Source organism: Sciurus carolinensis, chromosome X (assembly GCF_902686445.1).
Source record: "Sciurus carolinensis chromosome X, mSciCar1.2, whole genome shotgun sequence".
NCBI lineage: Eukaryota > Metazoa > Chordata > Mammalia > Rodentia > Sciuridae > Sciurus > Sciurus carolinensis.
The window spans coordinates 83182716-83201422 of NC_062232.1; the positions used below are offsets into that span (position 1 = coordinate 83182716).

Here is an 18707-nt window from a genome sequence, read left to right on the forward strand (position 1 = left end):
AAAATTCTCCTTAACCAGGCATGGTGGCGCACGCCTGTAATCCCAGTGGCTCAGGAGACTGAGAGGCAGGAGGATGGCAAGTTCAGAGCTATCCTCAGCAAAAGTGAGACACTAAGCAACTTAATGAGCCTGTCTCTAAATAAAATACAAAATAGGGCTGGGGATGTGGCTCAGTGGTCAAGTGCCCCTGAGTTCAATCCCCAATACAAAAAAAAAAATCCTCCCTATCATGGCCTTGCAAGAAACCATACACTGTGGCTTCTGCCACTTCTCCAACTTTATGTTAAGCCACTCTCTTCCTTGCTTAAATATTCCAGAGGTCCTCAAAGAAGCCAGATTCTTTCCCAATGGAAAACCTTATATATATTCCACCCAAAGAACCTTTTTATTCCACTCTTGACCTGGATTTATTTTTCAGGTCTAGGCTTAAATATCACTTTCTCAAAGAAGTCTATCATGATCCCTCAATTTAATTCGGGATTCTCTTTATTGTAATAGCACCACTAACTTTTTTCCTTCATAGCACTTCCTCACAATTTTTACCTTTATATTTGTATGATCATTTGTTGGCTGTCAGTATTCCTTGCTAGACTGCTAGCTCCATGAAAACAACATCGTAACCCAGGGCTTTTTCATTCCATTGGTCATCACTGCTGAATGAGTGAATTTTCACCCTGATAACCTCATTACAAGATTTGTCCACCACTATTCCTTTGAGAGTAATAACCAGACATAAGAACAGAAATAAGATTAGGTGTGGAGTGAGGAGTTCTTTGTATCAAATGTTTTCTGATTAATTTAGAAACATACTTCTCACCTGCTCGTTTTTTTGTTTTTCCTGTATCTTAAGCCTCTCCAGCAGAGACTGTAAATGACTCTGGAAAACAAATTGTATGAATGATGACTGCTGAGTCTCAAAATAAAAGAGAACCAAGGAAGATAGTTCATTAAATGATTTGACAAGAAAACTGTCAGTTACATAAAAAACACTCCTTTTTAAAGAAATTAGTGTATAAAAACTAATCCTTAACTACAGTGCTCTTCTATTTGATTTTATACACTCTACACAGCATTTTATCTTGCGTTAAAATAAATGGTTGGAATGCCTTTATGCTACTTTTTTCTAATTTAGCATAAATCATTTGGCAATGGGTACCTATTAAAGAAGCTGTCTTAGATTCTGGTGCTAATTCCTCCTCCAGTTCTGATTCCTCCTCCATTTCCACTTACTAGAGCAGAATATTATTAATCTTAACTAACAGCACATGTAATAACAATAGCCATAATAATACCACATACTATATTTTTTCAGAATATGTTCATAGCTATTATCTTTGGCTATTCTATTCTAAATGAAAACCCCCAAAGTGGGTACAGCTTTGTGTGAAGTTGCTCCCCTTCTATGACTACTGTTCTACAGGGAATGAAATCTGGCAAATAATTCTCCAGATGCTACAGAATTTCCCTCACAATAAAGAGGTAAGCAAATGTTGCCTAAACACACATTTTCCTTTTGTTGAAGCTCTTGAACATGTAATAATAAAAATAAGGCAACATATTTATTCTTGTTTAAGTATGCATCAAAAAATTTAAAAAATGAATATAGTTAATTTTTTCACTGGCATGAATACATTTTGGTACAAACAACAGGGTTAAATCTATGCCCTACCATTTACTGTGATCCTTAGTAAGCTACTTAAACGTCTTTGAGGTTCAATTCTTTAATTATAAAATGGGAACCATGACTGTATCTATGTTTCAGAGATTTGAAGATGAAATGAGGTGATACAAAGCTCTTTATGTGCTATTTGCATAGTAAATGCTCAATACTGGCATTTATTTTATCAAGTCACCTGGTACCCTCCCCAAAATGCTTATATTAGATTACCAAAATTAATTAGGTAAATAAAACAGGGCTTTTATTGGAGGTTCCTTAGGTTCATGAATGAATAAGAATACTGTATAGAGATATGTGTGGCAATACAAAGATAGAGATTTTGAAAATAAGATATCAGGATTTCTTTATACCTGCCATCAAGAACTTACCTTGAGAGTCAGGTTTTCCACTTTCCTGATGAGATCCTTTTGTCTTTGTGCTCTACTCTGAATCTCTTGGAGCTTTTTCTCCTTGTAATGAATCTGCTTCTGAATTTCCATGACTAACAGAAGTAGAGAGAGACTTTTTGTGTTTGAATGTAGCCTAAACTAATAGACTGAGATCCAAGTAAAGTAAAACCACTACATATCTAAGCAAGGACTCTCAAACTTAGTCTTGGATCTATTGTGTGTTTAGAGTTAGGCTTTAGCACTGCCACCCACCCCTATCTCATCCCTTTGTCTTTTCCTCTAACTTACCTATTGAATTGATACTTTCCTTTGTCTCATACTGGCTAGATTCAAAAATCTTGGCCTGTAGCTCCCTTTCTAGAGCCTCTTCATAATCATCTTCCTCGATCTCTTCCTCTTCTTCATCTTCATCTTCATCTTCATCATCTTCATCGTCATCTTCCTCCTCTTCCTCATTCTCATCCTCATCTTCCTCATCCTCATCCTCATCCTCGTCATTATGATTGTTACTGCTAGAATCACTGAACATCTCCGGAAGCATATCATATTCTATTGGTTTTAAGCAAGAGGAGGGTGAAAACTCTGAAGCTTTGCAAATGACTCCCACTCCAGATACAATTATACTCCTTACCCTCAAATTCACTGTGCAACCAGTGGATTTTATAAATATTTTTCCTTGCAGGAAGATTATTCACTTCATGAAACAAGGAGAAGAAATACAAAACACTAACATTTCATTCATGTATTCAATGACCAAGACATTTAGAGAATCTAAGGGCCCATAGGAAGTTGAATACCTGGAATGGATGGGAGGTAGAATTCTAATCTAAAACACTTAAAGCACTGGAAAACCAATAAGAGGGAAGAAGGGGAAAGGCATCCTTTTTCTATGACTGGCCTGTGAGTCTCTGAAGAATGATCTGGCATATAGTCAATGTCTTTCATATCTGAATCTCATGCTCTGCTTTTACTAAAATACCTGAAATATGTCCCTGCTTGTAGCCACTCATTCCAGGGGATATCGCAAAGCTTGGAATGCAGCCTTGACTTTCTATTTCCTTGGTTTCATCATCAGCAATTACTTCCCATCCTGAAAGGAAGAGGCAGTCAAGGAAAAAGCAGAGGGAAAGGAGACAGCACTGTTGAAATGGAAGAAGCTCTTTGCTAAAAGTGCTATTTAATTTAGTCCAACTTTAAGTCATTTGTATCTGTATTCCTAGCATGGATATGTGACTTATATTAGATAACACAAGTAAATAAATTTTGATTACATGTATTTACTGTTCCTAGCTAGAAAATAACATTTCCCCAAATCTTAAGTACTACACTTCAAAATTGGTTCACAAATATTGGAAATGCCATTTGTCAGCACATGCACATGGGACGGAATATACTATACAGAAAATACATGGTATAAAGGATACGGGCACTGACAGCTTCAGCATCTGAACACAGCAGTCTCTTCACTTCTTTTTCCACATCTGGAGAGTCAGTGTACTGAAGCAAAGTACAGGAGGGAATACCAGTAGTTTCATTTGACATGCTGTGCTTTGCAGGATTGCTTTTTTCCTATATACCAATGAATTCAAATGATTAGTCCTCATTGCATGCTCCTCCTAGATGCTCAAAGTTCTATTTTAAATGGTGATATTTATGAAAGAATCTTCAGCCAGGGTCTACATTTTGATAAAGTACACTTATTTTTCCCAATTAAAACAAGTTATTAGAGACATTTACCCTTTTTGGTCTGCAATTCTATAGTAAAGACCTCCTTCAGAGGTATAATCCTTAGGGCTTATTATTACTTATTTGCCATGATTCAAATTGGCCAAGAATTATAATACCTCATTAGTTATTTAGAAATAATTTGGTTTTAAAATCCAAATTCCCAGATTTCACTTCCCTATATCTTTATTATCAGAGATGTTCCTACAAAAACTTACTCTTGGCTACATGTTCTCTCTTTAATCCAGTTTTAGGCAATTATCTCCACAGCAACCAATTTGTCATGCCACAAATGAAATCAAGAGTTTTAGGAGGAAATAAGCGATTAATTGTAAATAACTGCTGGTAAAAGTGAACCCTGGGTTCCAAGAAGTAGCTTTTGAAATAAAATCAGAGAAAAAGCAGACTGGAACACACAGGGCAACTGGCCGCACTGTATTTTTTCATTTAGGAATTATTGGACATTAAAAATGAATTTATTACTCAGTGAATCAAACCTAGCATATGTGTAGGGTGAGTGGGGGTTAAAAGTAAGAAGGAAAGTTCAGAAGAAACCTTTATAATTTATATTATTTGAAACTAATGAACTACTAAAACACATTAAAAGTAAACAATGATGTCATATTATGGTTTCTCTACCTCAGGAAAGGTGATTTCTTCAATTTGTTTGGAATCAGCAGTCTATGAAATGAAAAACAATAAACGATGAAGTTATTTTATGGTTGCTGTATGTCAGTAAAGCTTCAAGAGCTATACAAGTATTCTTTTTTTTTTGGATTTTTTTATACAAGTATTCTTAACTTAGTTGTATATTTAGTAGGCACTCAATAAATGCTGCTGACTAACAAGAGTATAAAGCCAAGACAATACATGGATTGGAAAACTCAATAAAGATATCAATTCTCCCCAAATTGATCTATAAGTTTAATGAATTCCTATCAAAGCAAGACTTTCTGTAGACACAGACAAGCTTATTCTAAAATTGATACAGAGTTGGATAGGCTCTAGAATGGCTAAAATCATCTTGACAAGGAAAAATGAAGTGAGAAGTTTTCTGATTTTTAAAACCTATTGCTTTGAGATGTGCTGGAGAGAATGACATGTGGATCAGTTGAACAGAATAAAGAATCCAGACATAAACCCACACAAATATGTCCAACTGATTTTTGGCAAAGGTGTGAAGGCAATACAAAATGGAGGAAGAATAATAAATGGTGCTGGAGCAATTGAACATTCTTAAGCAAAAAAAATGAACCTTGAAGTAAACTTCGCACTTTTACAAAATTAACTAAAAAATGGATTACAGACTTAAGTATAAAATGTAAAACTTTTAGAAAGGAAAAAGGAGAAACTCTTTGGGATATGGGCTAGAGAAAGACTTCTTAGATTTAACACAAAATGCAAGATCCCTTAAAGAAAATAAATTAATAAATTAGACCTCATCAAAACTAAAACTTTTGCCCTCTAAAAGATCCTGTGTAGAGGACAAAAAGACAAGTGACAGTCTATAAGGTATTGGCAAACTACAAATATGATTAAAGACTGGTATTTAGCATATAAAAAGAACTTTCAAACTCAATAAAAAGAGTCATTTTAGAAAATGAACAAAAGGCATGAATAGAGGCTTTACTAAAATGTATATACTCATGCAAAATGAACACATGAGATGTTGTTAGCTATCAGGGAAATGCAAATTAATACTGCAATGAAATAACTACATATCTATCAGGATGGTTAAATTTTAAAAAGTGATGATGTTATGGTTTTTTGGGGTCGGGGTGGAATGTTATGGTTTAGATTTGGTGTCCCCCAAAAGCTCATGTGTGAGAAAATGCAAGAAGGTCCAGAGGAGAAACAATTGGGTTGTGAGAGTCTTAACCCAATCAGTGATTTAATCCCCTGATAGGGATTAACTGAGTGGTAACTGAAGTGATAGGATGTAGCTGGAGGAGGTGGGAATTGGGGGCATGGCTCTGGGGTATATATTTGTATCTGTTGAGGGGAGTCTCTCTCTGCTTCCTGATCACCATGTGAGCTGCTTCCCTCTGCCACACTCTTCCTCCATGATATCCTGCCTCACCTTGAGCTCTGAGGAATGGAGTAGGCCTTCTATGGACCAAGACCTCTGAAACTGTGAGCTCCCAAATAAACCTTTCCTTCTCTAAAATTGTTCTGGACAGGTCTTTTAATTATAGCAGCAAAAAAACTGACTAAAACAGAAATTGGTACCAAGAGTGGGTTGTTGCTGTGGCTAACCTGACCATGTGGTTCAGAAGCTTTTTGAACTTTTTGGAATTGGTGGGAGGAATTTTGAGATGTGCAGCAGTGTAAGCTGGAAATGCTTTAGATTGTTGTAAGCAGAGCTTAATGGCTATTTCCAGGGGAGCTCAGAAGACCAGCATGCCAATAGGACTGTAGTCAGTGAAGACAAAGCTCACGAGGGTTCAGAAAAGGAGGACTCTATTGGAATTTGGAGTAGAGGCCATTGTGTTATTCTGACTAAGAATTTGTCTGCATTTTGCTTGTGTCCTGAGACTTTCTGTGAAGCTGATTTTAAAAGCAATGGACTTCTTAATCTGGTGAAGAAGTATCTAGGCAGCATAGCATTTGGGTGGTGGTATGGATATTGCTGGTGGCTTTTAGCCAAGTTTGTTATGATATTCAGGAGCAGAAAGCAGAGCAGAAATATAGGAAAAACTTGAACTTGAAAGGCAGGAGTAAAACTGGGGCTAAGAAGTTGCAGTTGTTAAAGACATTACTCCCACTAAAGAAATGCTAAGAACTTGCCCAGAGACAATAAGAAAGATGGCTTGAGGGCATCTCAGGAGCTGGCAAGATCACATCCATCTCAGGCTCAAGGGAGTAAAAGTGAAAATTCTCTTGAGAAGAGACCCATGGGGAATCCTTCTTGCATAAGGGGGCCTAGGAAGTTTTTTCAACATGCTTAGCCACCCAGATGCTCAGAGGCTGCTGTAGCCAGAGTCCCTGAAGGCTTGGTACTGCTCAAGATGGTGGCAGGCCTTGATATAAACCATAATCCCCTGATAGGGATTAACTAAGTGGTAAATGAAGTGATAGGATGTGGCTGGAGGAGGTGGGAATTGGGGGCATGGCTATGGGGTATATATTTGTATCTGTTGAGGGGAGTCTCTCTCTGCTTCCTTTTTTCTTTCTCTCTCTGCTTCTTGATCACCATGTGAAATGCTTCCCTCTGCCACACTCTTCCTCCATGATATCCTGCCTCACCTTGAGCCCTGAGGAATGGAGTAGGCATTCTATGGTCTAAGACCTCTGAAACTGTGAGCCCCCAAATAAACCTTTCCTCCTCTATAATTGTTTTGGTTGGGTCTTTTAATCACAGCAGAAAAAAAGCTGATTAAAACAGATGACAACACCTAATGTTGGTGAGAAGGTAGAGAAACTGAACCACTTAAACATTATTGGTGGGAACATATAGTGGTACTTCCTCTGAAAACAGGATGGCAGTTCCTTATGAAAGTAAACATGCAACTACCATACAACCCAGCAACTGCACTCCTGGGAACTTATCCCAGAAAACTGAAGATTTATGTTCACTCAAAAAATTTATGTTCATAGGGCTGGGGATAAAGCTCAGTTGGTAGAGTGCTTCCCTTGCATGCACAAGACCCTGGGTTCAATCCCCAGCACCACAAAAACAAAACAAAAAACAAACACAAACAAAAAAACGTTCACAGTTTTATTTCTAATGGTCAAAAACTACAGACAACCCAGATGTTCAGTTAAACACGTTGGTACATTCATACCAATGAATTCTACTCAGCAATAAAAAGGAACAAACTATTGATACATGGAAAAACTTACATGTATCATTAAGGAAATTATGCTGAGTGGGGGGGGAAGCAACTCTCATATATTATATACTGTATGTTTCCATATATATGATATCCTAAAAATTAGAGATGAAAAAACAGGAGTATAAGGTAGGAGGGAGGTGGGTATGGTTATATAAGGGCTTGGTAAGAGATTTCTGAGGCAATTGAACTGGAGTATCCTAACAGTGTAGATAGGTACATGAATATTCATGAGGGATAAAACTACATAAAACTAAATACATGCACCAAACATGTGAGTAAAAGTAACATGAGATTTGAATAAGAATGGTGAACTATAATAATGTTAGTTTCCTGTTTGTGATTATTGCATTACACATTTGCAAAATGATATAATGGGGAAAAGTAGGAAAGGGACACATAATAGCTCTCTTTTATTTCTTAAAATTGCATGTAACTCTAAGATTATTCCAAATAAAAAGTTTAATTGAACAAAAGAAGCCAAACCACAATACTCCTGAAGCTTGCCCAACTTTCAGCAAGCCTGAAGTAAGGTAAGGAATATAACCACAATTCCCAAATCTTGGGTTCTATGTGGGTTTACTTTAAAACTGTATCTTGAAATCCAAAAGTAAAAACATGAGCATAAGTTTCAAATTCATGATCCTTCCAGACTCCTAACAATAAGCCTTTAAAAAAGATCTGTTTTTATTCATTGCTATATTCCCAACTTAGAGCACACAGTGCCAGGCATTTAGCTCACTTTCAAGTATTTATTGAACATACAAATGAATAAGCAAATTAATTCCTGACTTTCTTTCTTTCCTTCCCACTCATTATCCCCTTCTCATTCACCTAGCAGACACACAGATAGCATGAGACTAACCTTTTTTTTAATTTTCCGGAACCTTTTCTTTCTGACATTCTTAAGTGGTGGAGTAACTAGAATAAATACAACATGGTGAAACATACATATGACTGATGGTAGTTACACGTCTATCTGAATTTGATAGAAGGATCATGCTATAAACCACTGGTTCATGACATGCCTTCCTTTAAGAAGTGTTTGAGAGCCTAGTGAACCAGGAAAAAGGTCCCTAATTCAGCAGATAAATACAATCAGCCAAAATGAGTAAGGGGCAGGTGACTTACTGCCGTGCTTCCAGATGTATTTTTTTTCTGTCTCCTTTTTATTATTCCCGGTATTATTGAGATCAGTAGAGGTAATTGGTTCTTCTGGAGAAGAGTGAAGATCACCATCAGCACTGCACACAAGCATCTACATTTAGCAAAGACAAAAAATGACTATGGCCACAAATCTTTGGTTAGTAATGAATCATGAACATTCTTACCACTAGAAATCCTGAAGCACAGAGGAGACTGATACTTCACATTTCCAGAAAATCAAGTATTATGTAATATACATTCATATTCTCTCTCTTGATTTCGATTTTCCTCTCCCTCTCTCATTCTTATTCTGTCTCTCTTTCTCTCCCCTCTCTCCTCTTTCCAACAGCACTGTATATGGATTGTGAACTTTTTTTTAGCTGGAGTGTTTACCACTGCAGAGAGAATATGTTGAAAATACATACATCTTAGCATTTTTATTTAGAAATGAAATCAGAAAGCAATAGAGATGATGAATAAGAACGAATTTAAGTCTCCAGAGTTAACATACTACTTTAGCAGAAAGTTCAGAAGATTCCAGCTGTTCATATATTTTTAGTTAATAAAAGACACTATAAATGGCAAACAGATGACTCTAAAAGATATTGAATGAAATAAGGTAGTGAAAATTTAAGGATCGAATACCAAATCAGAAGATATTTTATTCCTGTGCAAGTGATCTGAAATCAGAAATGGCAAGTAACCTTTCACCAAGTAGAAAGGAGTAATGGAAGAAGGCAAAGGGATTCCTTGAAGGATGTGAGAGCTAGAATATTAAGACAATTAGTTCATACCTGGGAAATATCTGCTGTTTTATAAAAGGTTTTTTTATCAAGAGTTTTCAGGCTTCCAATAACACAAGGCAAATCAACCAGCTTAGCAGATAGTGAGACACCTTCTACCTCAACAACCGCACGACGTCTATCAGCTAAAGAGAAGTAAAGAAGATTAAAGTTAAGATTTTCCCAATGAACTCCTAAACCTCCTAGGTTTTGAAAAATGAAGACTTATGTGGGACAGATTAGTTTTTCAGTGAAACCTACTATTTCTCAAAATGTTAGAACTGTGTAAACAATTGATAATTCCCATAGAAGGGAGAGTATATGGAGTTCATTTTCCCAGTATATGTCACTCATTCAAAAGTAGCTAAGTATCTTGGTAACGGATTGTGAACTAAATTTGGTTGAAGGAGTAAATTTTCCATTTTCATCCAGAAAGGCAAATTCTATTCATTTAAATACATTCCTTATTTTTTTAGAGGCATTCAATAGTGTCATCATATATGTGACATTTTCATCCAGAAAGGCAAATTCCATTCATTTAAATACATTCCTTATTTTTTTAGAGGCATTCAATAGTGTCATCATATATGTGTGTCTTCAAAGGGTTGGATGAAGAAAGGGGTGCCCTTATAATGGAGCTACATCTCCAGTTAAAATCTCTAGTTGGCTTCACAATAAAACTCTATACAACAGCTATATTCTGAACTCTGAATCCTGCTCAAATGTCTCAAATATGAACAAAAGAGGATTCAGGTATAATTTTCTAATATTACGTGAAAAGAGAAGATGCAGAACCATGTTTAACACAATCTTTTTTGTATGAATTAATTTTTAAAATAAAGAAATATAATTTAAATTATAGTATTATACAAAAAAGCTTTCTCTTTCAGAATACACAAGACGAAAGAGTTAATATTGGCTATCCATGGAATCAAGGTCGTGACACGGAAGAAGGTGAGTTTCATTTTTCCTTTTGAATTTATCAGTTTTATTTGAGTTTTCTAATTATAAACTTGTATCATCTTTTATTTTTTAAAGTGAAAATAGGATTAGTAGTAAGATTATGGGTCACATTTTATTTTTCATATACTTTTCTGTATTTTAAGAAAGCTAACAAAAGTTATCTATTTATTTACTTACTTTTTGGTACTGGGGATTGAACCCTGGGGCACTTAACACTGAGCCACATCTTCAGCCCTTTTTAATTTGTTATTTTAAGACAGGGTCTTGCTAAATTGCTTAGGCCTCACTATGTTGCTGAGGCTGACCTGGAACTTGCAATTCTCCTGCCTCAGCTTCCTGAGCCGCTGGGATTACAGGTGTGCACCACTGCACCTGGCTGAAATTTACTTTCTTGCTAGGCCTGGTAGTATGGCTTATAGTTCTTACTACTTCGGAGTAGAAGTATTAATTCAATCCAGGAGTCTAAACAGCCTGGCAGCATGGCAAGATCCCAACTCAAAAGAAAAAAAAAAGAAGAGGAATGAAATTAATTTTGTTGTTATTTTGAAATGCATATTATTACTGAGTATAGTCGCCCTGCTGTGAATGGATCTGAGAACTTATCCCTCTGTCTAGCTAAAATTTTGTACCCTCTGATCAGCAACTCCTATTCCTTTTCTCTCCCCCCACGAACCCTCACCAGTCTCTGGTAATCACCATTCAACTTTCTGGTATGAACTCAATTTTTGTTTTTAGATTCAACATATGAGGTCACACTGTATTTGTTTTTCTGTGCCTGGCTTATTTGACTTGGCATGATGTCTTCTATATCAATCCATGTTGTTCTAAATGACAGAATTTCATGCCTTTTAAAGACTGAATAGTATTTCCATAGTACACCAAAATTTTCTTTATCCATTCATCCCTTGGTGGACACAGGTTGATTCCATATCTGAGCTAATATGAATAGTACCACAATAAATATGGGATTGCAGCTATCCCTTCAACATATATTTCGATTACTCTGGGTATATTCCCACAAATGGAATTGTGGGATCATATGTTCTAATTTTAGTTTTTTGAGGAACCTCCATACTGATGGCTACAGTAATTTACATTTTCACTAACAGTGTGCAAGGGTTCCCTTTTCTCCATGTCCTCATCAAAACTTATTTTTCTTCATTTTTCCATGTTTTATTGGTACATTATAGTCATACATAATGGTGGGATTTGTCATTACATATCCATACATACACACAATAACATTTGGCCAATATCATTCCCCAATATTTACCTATGCCCTCCCCTTTCCCTCCTGGTTCTTTTCCTCTACTCTACTGATTTACCTTTGATTTGTATGAGATCCTCCCTTCCTTACATTTTCCTCCCTTCCTTACATTTTCCTCCCTTCCTTACATTTTCCTCTTTAGCTTTTACATAAGAGAGAAAACATGTGACCTTTTACCTTCTAAGTTTGGCTTATTTTGCTTAACATAAGATTCTCAAGTTCCATTCATTTTCCTGAAGATGACATAATTTCATTTTTCTTTATGGCTGAATAAGTCTCCATTGTGTATATACCACATTTTCTTTTTCCATCTCTCCACTGATGGACACCTAGGCAGGTTCCATTGTTTGGCTACTATGAATTGATCTGCTATGAACATGGATATGCACTGCAGTATGACTTTAATTCTTTAGGATAAATTCTGAGGAGTGATATAGCTGGGCCAAATGGTGGCTCCATGCCCAGTCTTTTGAGGAACCTCCATACTGATTTCCATAGTGATTGTACTAATTTACAATCCCACCAACCGTGTAAAAGTATTCCTTTTTCTCCACATCCTCTCCAGCTTTATTATTGTTTATATTCTTGATGGCTGACACTCTGTGTGTGGCTCTCTAAACCATGAGTCTATCATAACAGAGACTATGTTCTATTCTTTTTCACATGTTTAGTACCTAGCATAGTGCCTGGCACATAGCAATCCCTTAATAAATTATTATTCAGTATGTGGTGAATGGTGATTAACTACTTACGAGATAAGTCAATTTTTAGTTTATCCTTCATTTTGACACTTCCAGAATGTATTAGGCTCCTGACAGTAGAAGCATGCTCCTACAAAAAAAGTAAATTGAAAAATCACAAGGGTTAATTGTAAACTTGGCAGCTAATAGAAAAGACATATCAGAGAACCCTCCCTTAAATAAAACCTTGCATTTCCCAAATGTTAATAACAATTCCATGTACCATGAGAAAACATGCATCAAGTTAGGATAAGGACAACTCTAATTTCATCATTGTCTTTTAGTAGCTACAGTTAGTATCTTCTCTCAGCTCTAAATTTCTGCCCCTCTCTACTACCCTTCAGTTATAGTTGCTAAGAAAGGCTTAGCTACCATTTACTGGGTATATTAATTAACCCCGACAGGGGAACTAGCTTTTTGAACCCTATCCTTAACACAGCTTCCTAAGCTAAATAATGTTTGAATACAGGTATCAATGGGGGAAGAGACTCAAACACAATGTTTGAGAGGAGCTTTGATAGCCTTGCATGGTAATCAGTCTACAGGAGACAAAGTACTAATCCTTCTCATTGCCCCGTTTGAGGTGACAAAAAGAATTTTAGAAGTCTTATTTTGACTTTCCAGGAATAGGCTGTTAGTGTCTGTGATAAATGACTGGATCTGTCACAGCTGTTTAGCTAGGGAATCAACCCACATGATAGTTGATATGTATGGGAGGAAAGAAATGCTGCTAGAAGAATACACATAAGAATAGGACTGCTTAGTAGGATATGATTCCTGGGAAATATTCTCAGGTTTAATAGCCTGAAATAGAAATGTTACAGAACCCAAGCAGAACTATACTTTTACGCCAAAGATATTTTCTCTGAGACAGAAAAGTTTCTTACCGGAGGCAGACGCAATATAAACTGGCTCTCAAGTTCATGAGGCGGTTCATCCTGACTTTTACTCATCTCTGTTTGGGGGTTCATGAAAACAAAAGAAAAACCAAGAGAAAGTCACTAAAAACTCCTCTTACTCCCTCTGCTGACCACTTTTGATAGTACTGGTTAAATTATATAAGATCTTGCCCATAATCCTCAGGAGAATGATGTGTGCACAGTTCAGCAATATCTTATTTTGACATATCTTTATTATATCTAAAATTCCACATTATCTCCCCTTCAAATGTACAAATTTTCCAAAGTCAATCCAAATTACATGATGTAATCTGATGAACAAATGAACTGAGAACTGTTATGAAAAATGATTTAGTCTCCTTAATGATATTCTTAGACTCTCCAGTAAAGGAGTCAAACTCACCACCACAGTGGTGGCTACTTAATCAAATTAAATTACCTCTGCATGGAAGAGTATACAAACAAAAGGCTGAAATCACTTGCAGAAGTGTTCAATGATGTTTTGAAATTAATAAAGTTTTAATTTTTAATATTTCATCTACTCTAATGAACCAACAGGAACTAAGCAATTCATAGGAGAGAAGGCAGATTTTTATGACTCTAGAGAGAGCATTAACAGCTCTAAGCTACCTTGGGGAAAAGCTAGGAGTCTAGCTCTTATGGCTAGACTGTCTAAACGAGTACACCTAACTTCACGGAATAGATGTATTTCTGAAGGAATGATAAGAATAGAACAAAATCTCATTCAGTTTATTCATTATGAACATTTATTGTATACATTCTATGTGCCTCATACTACATTGATTGCTTTAAGCCTATTATTTCATTTAATTCTTAAAACCACGACTTATTTGAAACACCCATAAAAGCTATTTAAATCAATCCTAAGAAGGATCCTTTTATTTAAAAAATACACTTTAAGTAAAATGAATAATCTATTCAAGTTAGTGGGGTTTTTTGACAAATGATAATCATATATAATTATGGAGTACACAGTGATGTTAGTGATACATGTATACAATGTGGAATGACTGCATTTAGCTAATTAACATATCACCTTAAATACTTATAATTTATTTCTCCTTGCTAAGTGCTACTTTTGACACTTTGACTAACATCTCTCCATTCCCCCTCTAGCCTTTTGTGACTACCATAATACTGTCTGCTCCTATGAGTTTTGTTGTTTTAAGATTCACATATAAGTGAGAATATGTGGTTTTTCTCTTTCTGTACCTGGCTTATTTCACTTAGCATAATGTCCTCCAAGTTCATCCATGTTGCTTGCAAATGACAAAATTTCTTTTTTAAGGCTGAATAGTATTCCATTGTTATATAAACCACATTTTCACTGTTAATTTTATCTGTTGTTTGACAACTAGATTGATTCCATAAATAGGCTATTGTAAATAATGCTACAATGAACACAGGTGTGTGGGTTTCTCTTGACAAACTAAATTCAAGTCCTTAGAATATATACCCTGAAGAGGGACTGCAGGATCCCAAGTTAATATTTATTTATATATTTTTTCCATTTATTTAGGATGTATCTGTAATGGCTTGCATTTTGAGAAGAAGGGCCCATGCTTCTGAGGAAGATTTTTTCTCAAAGGTGGAAGAAAACAATTACATACATGAAACCTTACATAGGTTTCTTATGTTCTAAGGACATTATGCTATGCAGTAAAAGGACTTAGACCTTTAGGTGGAGTAAAAACTTCAGCTAATTCACAGTCCCTAATACTGTATAAACCATTAACTGGGATCTGAGGTTTGAATCTGAATGTCAAATAAAAACACTGGAACCTTCTCTTAACACATAGAAGTGGCTCTGGGACACTCTTAGGGTGAAAGCATTTACTAGTTATGATTTAATTCCTATGAATATAATTTGAGAAACTACCGGAAAGGTACGAAAAGTACGAAGAAAAAGAAAGCACCAAGTGGTCAGCAGCTGAAAAGCAGACACATAGGGTGAGTGGGTGATGCATTTTTTGTGATAGTCATTTCTTGTCTTTTTGCTTAAATAAATATATATATTTATATATATAAATATATATTTTTTATATTCATATATATATATGAATATAAAAAGAAAAGGAAACATAAGGAAAAGTTAGTTAAGATAAAGTAAATGAAATAATGAATCTTGGGGCTGGGTACATTGCCTAATGGCAAAAAATAAAGATAGTTATGGTTGGGAGCAGAAGCAGATTATTTGAAGAACTAGCTGCTAAGCAGGATTTTATCTGATCTGTAGTAAGTTTTAGATTTCTCAGCTGAACTAAGATCAGCACATTTTGCTCATTTAACTGCATTTTTGACAACTCCTCTTTTATGAAAGAAAGAATTTAAGAACTGAAAATATTTGAAAATAGTTCCTTGTAAATCACCTAAAAAAAAGATCTGGTGGAAGAGAAGGAAACCCTGACTTAAATGAGTTTTAATTATTTTTAAAATTTGTTACTTCCATTTACCCAAAGAACTGTATAGTATTTACTCAAAGAAAGGGCATCTACTTTTCCCCAGCAAGAACTATTTGATACCTAATTAAGCCCACAGGCTCACTTTGAATTAATTAGATGGAGGGTGCCTAGCAGCACCCTACAGGCAGTGCAAGTCAACACAAACTTAGGTTAGTGTTTTTTTTTTTTTTCAAGTTCACAGCCGTAGGCTGCAGTTTGGAGGCCATAACCACTTTCACTCGGTCCTTATTCCTGGGGCACTAAGATTCCAAGGGTAAAGTTCAGCTCCTAGACTGTTACCCCTTACCTTGAAAACCTCCCACGAGGTCAAAGGACTGTAGCCTACACACCTCGCCATCCAGGTGGGCTGGAGCGGGCAGCACGGCAGAAATCCTGCCCACTGACCAAGTCACCAACTCCTCCACTGACTTGCGCCGGTACCAGTACCGGAAAGGCTCTGTGGGTCACCACACGCCTCTCTGTCAGGTGGGTTCCCGGCTAGCTATGAGTGGGCTCCCACTGGGGCCGTTGGTGCGTCGGAGCCGGCGGCATGCGGAAGATGCAGAGCCGCAAGCAGGAGAGTCTGCTGGCCAAAAGGAAAAGGAGGCCTCTCTAAGGCGGCAGCCGGCTTCCGGGTGTGGGGCGGGAATGCTCGAAAAGCGCTAAGCTTTGACAGAAAGTGATGACTTAAGGATCTCATGGAGCAAGACCGAGGCTTTCAAAACAAGTTACTTTTTTTACACATAAGGGGGGCATTTGGCTGCCAGAGAATTTTTACCAAGTAAAAATTTTTACAAAGTAAAAAGGGGGTGCATCTGGTTGCTTCTCCATTCTGTTAGGTCGGGCAATTTGTCACTAGGCTAAGCTACCTCATTTGATGACAAATACACCGCTGCACAAACCCATTAAATAACTAAAATCTGTGAACAAACTCCTTTAACATGATAACAGGCTCCCTTTTCCTCTTCAAAGTCGCTATTTTATTCACGTATTTTAAAGAAGGGCAGAAGTTACGCCACTCATTTCCACTTCAGTGGGGGTGGGTAGCAGTTCACTTCTCCCAAAGAAGATACCCAGATTGTGGGATGGGGGAAGAATTTAAAAAGCCATTTACCTTTGACTTCCAGTGAGTTTTCTAGAGTAGTTTTGTCAGCAGGTGTGGTGCTGCTGTCGGCATCGGCTTTAGCATCTTGATCGGCAGGAATTTCTGTGTCTTTGTTGTCGACAGTTTCGGCGCCACGCTCACAAACAGTTTCAGTACCATGGTCAACAGAAATCTGGGATTCTTGGTAGTTCATTACTTCCGATGTTTGAGCTACTGTTGAATCATTTTCTGAGGAATTGGGGACCTCTCCCTCAGGGCACTCCATGATCAACTACGTTGGCTGTTGGAATCATAAAATGGCTTCCAGTTTAGTCATGTGACCTGGAGTGTTCCAGAACTTTCATAAAATGAAGAAAAAGTTATCGTTCTTAAAGACATATAGGTACCATTATAGACATTCTGGTGCCTGTTAAAGATTGTAGCCATAAAGTCTCTACAGCTGACCTCTGATCCAACATGGTAAGGAATATTTTTGAAAGACTAATAATTGTACAATAATTTCTTCTAGATATGTGATTTTTTTCATTCAGCTGTATTAGACTATCAGAGCTTTAGATCTAGACAAAATAGTTTTGGTCCCTTTTAGAGTATTAACTGATCTTGGTTTTGGCATTATACCATGGGACTATATTGAAGGTTGCCATACAAATGGACCAAGAGATCAGTTTTACATTTAACATAGAATTTGCCTGACTACCTTATTTCAAAAAAAGAGAATCCTTTAATAATAACTTGAAGGAAAATCATATTTTTGATTAATAAAATGCCTTAGTAATTGTTTGGAATCATACAGGCAATGCAAATTACATAATTAACTTTATTTGTGATGGCTGCTAGGAAGTTCACAACCAAGTTTGCAACCCTCCTCTATAAACTATGGGCCTTGTTGTCACTTGTCAACTTGTGGGAGGATCACAAGTTCAAAGCCAGACTCAGCAACTTACTGAGGTCCTAAGCAACTTGGCAAGACCCTGCTTAAAAATAAGAAATAAAAGGAGCTAGGAATGTGGCTCAATAGTTAAGTGCCCCTGGGTTCAATACCTGGTACCAAAATAAATAAATAAATAAATAAAAATAGTTTCATTCCTTTTAACATGCCCCATGTTCATGGATTCAGAGAATTAATATTATTAAAATGTTCAGACTCCCCAAAGCAATCTAGAGATTTGATACAATCCCCAAATACCAATGACATTCTTCAGAGAATTAGAAAAAACAATCCTAAAATTCATATAGAAATACAAAAAACCTGGAATATCCAAAGCAATCTTGAGGAAAAAAAAAAAAAAAAGCAAACCTGAAGGCATCACAATATCTGATTTCAAGACATACTACAGAGCTATAGCTCTGTACAAAAGCAGCAAAGTATTGGTGTAAAAACATACACATAGACCAAGGGTACACAGTAGACTACTCAGAAATAAATCCATGCATCTTCAACCAACTGACTGAGAGGTGGTCAATAAAGTTTAGGGGATTTTAATTGTTTTAATGCTTTATTTTATAATGTTCAGAATATTTAGGAGAATATAACTTCAATTTTTTGGGTACTGAAGATTGAACCCAGGGATGCTTTACCACTGAACTACATCCTCAGTTTTAAAAGGTTATTATAATGCACATTTTATTTTTTACTAGGGTATTATAGTTATACATAGCAGTAGGGTTCATTTTGACAATCATATGTACGTGGAAATTTTATTTACTCCATTTCAGTT

General features: G+C 36.4%; 1 protein-coding gene across 1 annotated transcript; it reads right to left on the reverse strand.

Annotated features, from left to right (window-relative positions):
- Positions 1–586: 586 nt before the first annotated feature.
- On the reverse strand, positions 587–17254 carry Taf7l (TATA-box binding protein associated factor 7 like). Its single transcript, XM_047535272.1, has 13 exons — positions 16999–17254; positions 13411–13478; positions 12536–12614; positions 9566–9699; positions 8757–8883; positions 8491–8546; positions 4432–4473; positions 3492–3564; positions 3047–3157; positions 2356–2616; positions 2047–2159; positions 811–877; positions 587–711 (listed from the first exon to the last, which is right to left on the reverse strand). The coding sequence occupies exons 1-13, from the start codon at positions 17252–17254 to the stop codon at positions 587–589; spliced, it is 1512 nt and encodes a 503-aa protein (XP_047391228.1).
- Between the last annotated feature and the right edge of the window lie 1453 nt (positions 17255–18707).

What these genes read in the sequence shown, in the direction of transcription:
- Taf7l (XM_047535272.1), bottom strand. Translation starts at nt 17,254, where the DNA reads ATGGAGTGCCCTGAGGGAGAGGTCCCCAATTCCTCAGAAAATGATTCA. An exon ending in AAACTCACTGGAAGTCAAAG is followed by an intron (nt 13,479 to 16,998) that starts GTAAATGGCTTT and finishes ACCCCCAAACAG; the next exon opens with AGATGAGTAAAAGTCAGGAT. An exon ending in ATACATCTGGAAGCACGGCA is followed by an intron (nt 8,547 to 8,756) that starts GTAAGTCACCTG and finishes TATTTATTCTAG; the next exon opens with TTACTCCACCACTTAAGAAT.